This window comes from Micropterus salmoides, unplaced genomic scaffold, assembly GCF_014851395.1.
Source record: "Micropterus salmoides isolate LMB-PRFRI ecotype aquatic unplaced genomic scaffold, ASM1485139v1 Ms_hic_scaffold_21, whole genome shotgun sequence".
In the NCBI taxonomy this organism is placed as follows: domain Eukaryota; kingdom Metazoa; phylum Chordata; class Actinopteri; order Centrarchiformes; family Centrarchidae; genus Micropterus; species Micropterus salmoides.
Window position 1 is genome coordinate 25046287 of NW_024041262.1, and position 10270 is coordinate 25056556.

General features: G+C 43.2%; 2 protein-coding genes across 2 annotated transcripts in view; one reads left to right on the top strand and one right to left on the bottom strand.

The window, feature by feature from the left end:
* LOC119915530 (wings apart-like protein homolog) overlaps positions 1-7366 on the top strand; it is a 33939-nt gene extending 26573 nt beyond the window's left edge. The window contains exons 14-20 of the mRNA XM_038735087.1: positions 13-149; positions 281-396; positions 474-647; positions 2336-2558; positions 2677-2765; positions 3258-3353; positions 4604-7366. Of these exons, the coding sequence (XP_038591015.1) occupies positions 13-149; positions 281-396; positions 474-647; positions 2336-2558; positions 2677-2765; positions 3258-3353; positions 4604-4669 (901 nt within the window). The 3' untranslated portion in view covers positions 4670-7366. The remainder of the gene's footprint in view (positions 1-12; positions 150-280; positions 397-473; positions 648-2335; positions 2559-2676; positions 2766-3257; positions 3354-4603) is intronic.
* On the bottom strand, positions 7361-8529 carry atoh1c (atonal bHLH transcription factor 1c). The gene has a single exon (XM_038735088.1). The coding sequence runs from the start codon at positions 8461-8463 to the stop codon at positions 7831-7833; it is 633 nt and encodes a 210-aa protein (XP_038591016.1). The 5' UTR covers positions 8464-8529; the 3' UTR covers positions 7361-7830.
* Positions 8530-10270: the final 1741 nt, after the last annotated feature.

Consider the following 10270-nt stretch of genomic DNA (forward strand, 5'->3'; position numbering starts at 1 on the left):
TGTGTCTGTCAGGGCGTTGAGGAGGTGTGAGGAGATGATCCAGCGTTACAGCAGGGAGCTGAACTTGGACGGAGCGGTGGTGGGGAAAGCAGTAGAGGACTGTATGAGGGCCATTATAGGAGTCCTGCTCAACCTGACACACGACAACGGTTAGTGCGCACACACACACACACACACACAGATTTAGTTTTACTGGAAACTAAAATGTTCATTAATCCAAGCGGATTATTGGCTGATCTGTGCTTGATTACTGTATGTACTTTTGTCTGTGTGTGCTCAGAGTGGGGCAGTACGAAGACAGGAGAACAGGAGGATTTAATAGTGACGGCTCTGAACTGTGTTCTCAAAGTTCCTCAGTATCTTCCACAAGAGCAGAGGTTCGACATCCGAGTGCTGGTGAGTATCTCTCACACATACACACACATACTTTTAGTGTTTATTCCAAAAATTAATTGTGTGTGTGTTGTGTTCAGGGTCTGGGCCTGCTGATCAACCTGGTGGAGTACAGTGCCAGGAACAAGTACTGTCTGATGGAGATGGAGATGGAGGGAGGTCAGGGTCCCTGCAACTCCACCGTCTTGCTGAACCCTCAGCACCAGGACATCACCAGCACCGGCCCACTGAGCGCCATCGCAGCCCTTGTACAGGTGCGTGAATACATTGTTATATCAGATTTATTTTAGTGCGGGCGGATTTAACAGAATAAAAGACATATATTTTTGTTTTTTGGGTTCACCTTGTTATGGATGTTTTCTGACTTGCCTCTAGTTTTATGTAGTTAGTTTTTTTTTTTTTTTCTGCCTCGACCCCAAAAATAATGAAGTTTGTGGTGCTCACAGCGGTGAACAGCGTCCTGCAGTATCTCTCTTTCCTCTGCACACGGTTTGAGCAGCACAAGCAGCACCAGAGTAATTAATGCAGCAGGTGCTGAATGAGAAATATTTCAAGCTGATCACATTTACATGTTAGACTGTAAATTAATATTCATATTATCCTGGTCTCAGTTCATCTCGTCTGCGTGTTCTGGACTGCTGTGGCAGCTCAGTTTCCCATGAGGACCATAAATTATTTAAATCAAATCATCCCACATAATCAGATTTGCCTCATGCGCTTATCCAGACTGACTTCCAGTGAGGTCAACTGTAGAATCAGCAGCGGCAGCCTGATGACATGCAGAGACTAACGAGAACGAAGAAATACAGGGCGTCTTAAAAGTATTTTTAAAAAGTCTTAAAATTTATTCTAAACATATTTTTGTGACATTACATTGTCCTTTGCTTGCTGTGACTGTAGGATGTTATACGGCAGCACCGGTAACGTTACTGGACGAGGTCCGTGTCTGGGTTTCAGCGATGCTCCACTGTTGTAGTAACGCGCATTCAGCTACATCACCCCGATGTCTCCTTACGTTAAAGCAGCACGGGATGAATAATCACTGAAGCAACTGGCATTTACGTTACATATCTTATCTAGCCAAGGTATAACTTATTGCAGCAACTCATATTGCACTAGATTAATTTTTTTATTTTCTATTTAGTTTGGTTTTTTTTTTTTGTTGTTTCAAAACTTAATGTGACAAATATTTTATTCATTTTATGTTATCAAAGTACAAACACACCACAAAGCTGTTGTGTATAATGTTTTATTAAATTCAGGTAACTTATTCTTTTCTCGGGCTTAAAATTCTAGCTGATTGTACATTGTATGACCGAGAAGTTGGCATCAAATTTAATCCTAGGTGGTATTAAAAAGGTCTTAAATCTTAAATTTAACTTGGAGAATCCTGAGGGTACCCTGAAAATAAAAGAGTAGGGGGGTGCAAATGATTTATTTAGGGTAAAAAAGTCCAGCAAGATGTGACTTTAGTAATGTGTGTTAGTAATATGGAGTGCTTCATGAAACTGGGATTAATAAAAGATCTAATACTTGTCCTGACTTCAGAATTCGAGACAAATTTAACACATCTGTTTTTTTAGATGACGGTTGAATTTAAGTGGAGTTACAGTAGATGTAAAGGTATTTGTGTAGCACCTTTAAATTAAATATAAATAAACAAAAGAAATGCATGCCCGACTGTCACATTTCTACAGTTACCACGTTAAGTTTAAAGCTCTCATATGTAGGATTTTAACCTTTCTGACTTTGGCGCCCCCCGGTGGCAGTAACATCAGAATCCGTTTTATTGCCAGGTACATTTTCACATACGAGGAATTTGTCTTGGTATAAATTGGTGCTTACCGTACACATGAACTTAAATAGAAATCTAAATATATAAAAAGTACAGAGATCAAAAGATGTACTGAAGATGCACTGGCTCCCTGTTTGTCCTTCTCAGCTGTTCCTCCAGCGGGAGCGGGCCGCCATCCAGGCTGAGGCGCAGACAGATGACCTCATCAAGGAAGCTCCGAAACCTGCGTTGGACCAGAGCGGAGAGTGGCAGGAGACCGGCGGGGAGATCCAGTGGGTCGCCAACGACAACAACAACGACTCCGATAAACAGGAAGAAGCCAAGAAGAAGGAGAAGGAAGAGGAGGACGAGGAGCTGGACCTCAACAAAGGTACAACCATGTTGGGGTTTGTTTGTTTTTTAAGATGTTACCAGCTTACGTGTGTTGATTTGAGAACATTATAACTGAAAATGTTTCTTCCTCCATGTCGTCATCTTCCTCCTCTCAGCTCTGCAACATGCAGGGAAGCACATGGAGGACAGCATCGTGGCCTCCTACACAGCACTGCTGCTGGGCTGCCTGTGTCAGGGGAGCTCGGTGAGTCGCACACACGTACAAAACAAGACCGATGCCAGATGTAGAAGTGAAGCATCGATACTCTCCCAACCCTGTGTTTGACCAGTTGTCGGCTTTCTATTTTTACTCTGTCCTGTAAAGCCAATGAGCTGAAAAATGACCGTGAGAAACGGCTGCTGGTGCTGATCAGCAGCCAGTAAAACACTGAAGCTCTGTTCAAAGTCCAAAACAAAAATCTGACTCAACAAGCAGGTGCATTGGTTTCCCATCATTATTGCTTCACACCTTAAATAACTTGGAGTTTCCACCTCGTGAGGATTTTTAACCGTTTGAATATGTGAAAGTAACAACAGAAGAAACCACAGTGAGCTTTTGTGTAATGATACTTCATTATTTCGTTGTATGCTTCTCTAAAAGGTTCCATTGGTTGTTCAATATCAGCATCCTCTTTTTCAAATTCCTGCTTCTGATTCTTTATTTTGTGTGTATAAAATTTTTTTGTCTCTCCACCAGTTGAATGTGACTACTGTGAGGGAGAACCTGCCTAAAGGGGATTTCTCCATCATGACAGAAATGCTGAAAAAGTTCCTCAACTTCATGAACCTCACTGTGAGTCACCGCTGTTTTAATACCTTGTCATATTAGGAATGTCCTTAATGATCTTGAAGAAAAACAAATCATAGATCTTTTTACGAACACAAGGATAAGTCGGGTACAGTTCAGGAAATATAAAGTAGAAAAACTAATATTTTACAAAACATCCAGAAGTAAATGTTTAATTTGAAAACTGCAGTAAATGCTAATGTTACGCAACACATGGCCAGTGTAGTAGCAGGTTACTTAAGTGAAATAATCACTTTATTAATCACAATGTCAATGAATTAATTACCTGAATAATTAGCATGATGTATGCATGGGTTATGAGTGGATGAATTTAAGTGATCAGCTAAATACTCTACAGTTTGAATTAAAAGCAAAGCCCTAATAAAAACTTCGACTAGTCAAATAAACACTAAATCTCTGTTTTATGGAAGTTATTTGCATATATAAAACTTCTTAAAGGTTCAGTAAGTAACTTTGATAAAAATAAAATCTTAGCATACTTGCTGAAACTGCTTCCTGATTAGTACATGAGACAGAAAAAAAAAATCCCACTGCTTGCTGACTGTCAGAACAACCAATCAGAGACCAGTGTGTAATGCAGTGTCCGTCAATGCTCGTGCACAGTCGCAGCCCTCCTCCCCGTGCCTGCTCTCAATCAGTCGAGATCAATATCTTCAGCGCGACTTCAGAGGTTTTGCAAACACAACGTCTGATAAACAGCCAGCAGCAATGAAAGAAGTGCCCAGCCCTGGTTGCCAACAACAGCGTACAGTACAAAACACGTGCGTGAACACGTCCCGGCTCCACATGGAGCTTGGGCCCCACTATGTTTGATGTCATGGAGCTCGTATCGACAAGTGGCAAAGAGACGTGATGACAAACAGTGGGGAATAACTTTTGAGGGGGGAGCAGTGGTGTACTGGCCTCTCATCCTGCTGTTAGATGTTGTTGCAGCTGCCTCTGAAGCCTGGGGCGCTCTGCCCCTGGGCCGCGAAGCGCTGGAGGGGCGTCTTTGAGAAGACGAGATGAAGCGAGAGGGACCAGGGTCTTGGCGAGACTCTCGCCCTCTCTCACTCTCAAAAGGAAAGCGAAGCGAAAGGCCCGTCCCAGATATAGACAGGATGAGTTGTTGAACAATGAGATGGTCAGTGAATATCACAACCTCGCGTCCTCAGCACGGTGTGTATGTGTGTGTGTGTATGTGTGTGTGTGTGTGTGTGTGTGTGTGGTAACTGACCTCTACTCTCTCTCTGCAGTGTGACGTCGGCACCACAGGACAGAAGTCCATCTCCCGGATCATTGACTATCTGGAGCACTGCTAGAGAGAAGCCCGTCTCTCTCTCTCTCTCACACAAACACACTTTGACACCCACAACCTTCTCCTTCATCTTCATCATCACCTCAGATTAAGTTCACTGCTGGAAACACACAAACTACAAACACACATCTTCCTCTCCGTGTCGTGACCAGACCTCGTCCTCCTCGTCCTCCAGTTAAAGCAACTGTTTATGGTTTCAGAAGTGGGAACATGGTAACTGAACGAAAAGGGTGTTTTCCTGAAATTCCTCAGATGAATTTAACTTTTATGACGTAATGAGGTGTGGCACCCCCTCCCGAGCTGTGATCAGATTTTATTTAACTCTTATTGAAGATTCAATCCGAGTCAGTATTTTTTATTTTTTTGGTTCTCTTCCTCTATTTATAAAAGTTCAGCTCAGAACGCTGAGTTTTCTTTCAGCTTTTGCTTTTGATTCGTTTCCTTTCAAAGTTTCCTCACAGTTCAGCTCTTCCCTCACCTGCTCCCCCCCTCCTCCCCCTTTTGTATTGATCGCTGACAGATTGGAGGGGAGCTGCCATTTTCCCCCGTCTGTCATCAAAGCCTTGCGCCCCTCAGCTCTGCCTCTGGAGCTGATAATCGCCAAAACAACTCAAGTGGTTTTCAAAAAAAAAACAAAAAAAACAACTGCTGACCAGAATAATAGCTTTACACGCTGTGATCTTCTTCTTCTTCTCTTTTTGCTGCTTTGACCTCTCGACTCTGTCGGAAGGAGGTGGTTTGAATCAGAGAAATCTAAAGTATTGATCGTTTCTGGCTGAAGAGTACAGACATGACCAGTCCAGACCCCGAATTGCAGGCTTTTGTGAGTTTGAGGTGGTATTTTAAGGTGGAACTGCCTGTAAATGTTTGTGTGAGGTCTGTTTCTAGGTGTAGCAGCCATTTTCTCTTTGGATGTAAGAGCGTTTGTTCCCTCTTAAACCTCCGTAGCAAACTAGCTGATTTTAAATAGCTTGTTCTTCTCGTGCTGTTATCGTAACAGGGGCTTCTCCCAGCATGCCAAGCCCACTCAGTCAGTCAAAACCCAACAAACACACCTGAGACTAAAAACAGAAGGACTGTCAAGGTTGTTAAAATGCTCTGGAAACTTTGAACGCCCCAGCCCCCAAAAGTAGAAACTTTTTCCTTTCAAAGAATCGATCGCCTTCTCACTCAACATCAAAGCTTTGTGTCTTGGCAGGACCCGAGCCCTCCGGACCAGAACCTGTCCTCCTTCAGGTCCTTTCAATTACCGCCCTCATGTGTTCTCGCCGCTCTGAGAAAAGCCTTCAATTACAAAGGCAGCCGAGGCGCCCCGGTCTGAGAGGTGAAGGCGAGCAGCTTTTCTTTGGTTTGAAGCGAACCACCAGCGGAGAGGCTTTCAGACATCGAGTTGATACTTTGTTTTCTTCCTCTTCGATTGTATTTTGACAAAGGCTGTAGCTGTTAAATCCCAAAGTTCGCTTTGTAGTTTAAACTTCACGGACACTGTCAATTCTGATCTGTTCTACACGTTGCAGGTGTAGAGTTTTTTTGGTGAAGTGCTGTATTTCACATTTCCCTTAGCCTGCGTTGTTGTTCCCAGAATGCATTTCAGCAGCACCAAGAGGAGAGTGCAAATTCTGATTGCTTCCGTTGTCCCTGCATGATCGCCGATCACTCCAAAATTGTAACTCAAAGGAATTCAAAGCCTAAACTTTTCTTCTTCTCCTCCTCCAGCATTAGACGTGTACACGCTTATAAATGCTAAACAGTTATCAATAAAGGCTGTAAAAACAGATGAAAAGACAAAGTAAAAGTTGGTTTTATTAAAGGGGAAACGCCAAAAACACTGGATCCTACGTGTCCCATAATACAACTGGAATAGCGCCGTTCGTTGGTCGCAGTGGCACTTCAATGATTCACTTCCCAAACAGAATGAAAATGATCTCTCTTGACTAAATTAAATGTAATGCAGTGTTACTTTTTTTTATCGTCACCTTGACACCTTTTGTCTGAGCAAAGTCACATTTTAACGCTTTTTTTAAATTAATTTTTAATTATTTGTTCCTCAACTTCTCCATAGAGTACAAACAAACGCGTGTGTCTCTGTGTTCACTCTCAAACCCTGTAGTTTGTATTTTCAGGGTGGGGCAGAGGTGTCAGTTTCTGTTTGGTGTGTAGGCTTTAAATTTAACATATAATTGTATATGTTTTAATTTCATCAGTTGTTGAAGTTTGAAGCACGCGTCATCAAGCACGTTCATCCCGTTAATTGTCTGTTCCTCTGGGATCATTACCACACACACACACACACACACACACACACACACACAGAGTTTAACCCTCACACTCCTTTTTTTTAAGTTTACAAGAGCTTTATTCACAGACGTCTGGAAGAATGAATGAAAGAGCTTTTTGTACATAGTTCTTGTACATAGATTAATTTCCTCATGTAGGAGGAGAGGCTGATGGGTAATAGGGGGAGGCTGGGGATTGTGGGTGGGGTGGATTAAATTTAAATTTAGACTGGTAGACTCTACTTTTCTGAATCTGACTCTATTTTTCATTTTCTAAAGCCTTTTCTGTGATGTTGTTTTGGACAGACAAACAGAGCTTCTTAACAAGCCAACTGCAGGAAAACTTGATCTTTGTACCAATTTGCAGACTGATGTCTTTGGTTACCTGTAAATAATTTTAAAATAATAAAAATTGCTACTTTCAGTACTTCCTGCTCTGTCTTTCTTTTCTCTGGTGATGATTTTTCAAAGAATCATTTGGCCAGATAAACTTACTAAAGTGAATTTCAGTTTCTCTTTTATCTGAACCCCCCCAATTCTTGGAAAACAATTTTGCTGCTTCTTTTCAAAGACCATAAACTTTGCTACAACCTGCTTGGTCATAAGGGGGAAAAGATATGTTGCATAATAAATATCACAAATTCATTCTTTGTACTGTTGGCAAGAAAAATATATTTTAACTCAAGGAATAGACAGAGACCAGGACCTGTCAATCATCTCAAAAACGCCATTCTTTTGGAAGTAAATTGAAGATCATGAAAAGTTGCATTGAAGACAGACGTATTGGAGCTTAATGTCTTTTCTTGCTTCAGGGCAAATAATTAGTTTTGTAGGAAAATAGAAAAAAAGTCTAATTTAAAAAAGAAAAACTGATTAAAGTTTTTAAATGTCACTTGCTCCCACTCTTTCTCTCCCACATGTCCTCATCATAACTCCTCTGCTCCTCCTCTGTGCGCAACGGGCCTCCGCTGCTTTTACCGGTTTGAAAGTCCCTGACCGGCCCCGACGGCTCACTTGCCAGTCCCTGTGAGGGCGTAGCGGGCCCCGGGGGCCGCGGTGCGCGGGTCGTTGCTGACGCTCCGCATGCGCCCTCCTGGAGCAGCTCGCTGAGAGTGGCGATGTAAATCTGCGCCATTTGGAGCGTCTCAGATTTGGAGAGCTTCTTGTCGCTCTCCAGGTTGGGGATGACGCTCCGGAGCCGGTCGAAGGCGACATTGAGGCCCAGCATCCTCCTCCTCTCCCGGGCGTTGGCAGCAAGGCGTCGCCGTCTCTGCGCCCGCTCCAGAGCGTACTTGTCCGGCTGGAGGTAGTGCAGTGCGCCTCCGGCGGGGCCCAGCCGGAGCTCCACGATGGCGCATGGAGGGTCTCTGTGGTCGCATCCGCGTCTCGTGCGCTCTGCTCCCCTGCTCCGCTGCAGCAGAGCGTGGATGTCGGCGTGGAGAGCCACCGGGGCTGCAGGTCCGACTCCTCCCTCCGGATCCACAGAGATGAAAGGCGCAAAGAGGCTTTTACTCGGCGGCATTCCTCTTCTTCCTCGGAACAAAACGTGCACCAAAGACCAAACAAGGCCAGTTCAACGAGAACTTCAACAACTTTCTTCACTTTGATGGGTGAATTTATGGACATGGGATGCGCGGGGACGCGCAGTGCGTGCTCCGGGGGCGTGGAGAGGGTCGTGTGCTGCCTAATGAACAGAGCCAAAGTCCGCTGCAGGAGGTCTATTAACAGAGTTCATCAAAAGAGGATTAGAAGCGTCTCAGTGCGCTGCTGTGGGCCGACACACGGAGGTGGCCAAGCAGAAGAGCATCAGAGTCAAGGAGGGGAGGAAGGATGAGTGAGGTGGTGTGAGTTATAACCTCCACCCGGATTTTCTAGAGAAACAAAGTACAGTAGCTTGTGACTACAAACCAAGCAACTCCTTAATAATGAAAAGTCCATTTGCATCTTACCCAGGTGGGTTGGGGTTGGGTTGTTTTGGGCGTCAAAAAGTATTAAAAATAAATTGTATGAAAAAGTGCAACAGAAAAACTTTAATTTACAAAAATAAAAGCCCCCAAACTTGTGAAGCTGTAGGTACAAATAATTTATGAAATCACATGTTTAATGAATAATGAAACTCAACTTTTATTCTTTAACAGGTGAAGTTCAGCTAATACAAAGGTTATTTGAAACATGTGGCAGTGATTTTAAGTTTTTTTTTTTTTTTTTTTTTATGGTTATATCCCTATTAAAATTATTTCAGTTTAAAAATGAGATGTGTGGGAGTGGTCCCGAATATTAAGTTATACTTCAGATTTGTGTGTTTCTCAAGATGAACTGTAGTAATTTAAAATATAATTTTCTGTACTTATATTTGTTTCTAACTTTATTTAGTTTCCTTTCCTCCAGGGCTGCATAACTTAATTTTCCTCAACTCTAGCTAGTGTAACAATAAAAATTGTAATTGGTTGGAGTTTTTTTTTTGTTGTTGTTGTTAGGGGGGGCTTATGATTTTAATATTTGGAAAATCCTGGCTGCCACCCACATGTTCTGAAGCTTTCATTGTTCTCTTCGTTCAGTCCTGCTGTGTTGGATCTCAGTGCCTCTAACCTAAAGCACTAAAGTTTAAAGCGCCACATAAAGGAAGTTACGTTTCAGGCCTGTAGTAGATCTGTGCCCTCTACAGGTGGTTGTGATATTTGTTTCATATATTAAAGCTCATCAGCTTGTCACTGTGATTCTTGTTTTTAATGTTAATTAAAAGCGTTGCGGCTCCCTGAGGGAAAAGCCTGATGATGACTGACAGTAACTGGCAGCCTCGTATCCTCTGGACAGACTCTAATGGGATTTAGCAGCGTGTCCTGACCGCTGTGTGCCAGCACTCTGCCAGACCAGGCCTTTACAAACGCCACAGCGTGGCACTGAGCCGGCGCAAAGATGGCTGCGTGACACAGGAACATAATAGACTCCTTATGGCCAGGAGGACTCACGCTGTCTGAGGCTGCTGCTTCGTTTCTTTTTACTCTACAATCTGGAGCACGTGGGGAGGTTTGGCTTCACGACTCAGATGACAGTTGTTGGCATTCTCCGCTTTATTAAACCCAATGAAATGGCTCATTGCAGCCAGCGGACGGACACGGGCCGCAGATCAAACCCTCACACCGCCATGATGGGCCCATCCAGATGACACCTACAGAACTGTTTAGTCTTCTGACCGTATCAGACCTTCTGTTCTTCTCTATCAAACTGACCACAGAGCAAGTCAGGTTAATTTTTGAGTGTGTTTTTTTTTTTTTTTTTTTCCATAGAAATAAACTTTAGCTTGGAAACTTTTTGTTAGACATCACGTC

Coding starts and splice junctions, on each gene's coding strand:
- atoh1c (XM_038735088.1), bottom strand. CDS start 8,463: ATGCCGCCGAGTAAAAGCCTCTTTGCGCCTTTCATCTCTGTGGATCCG.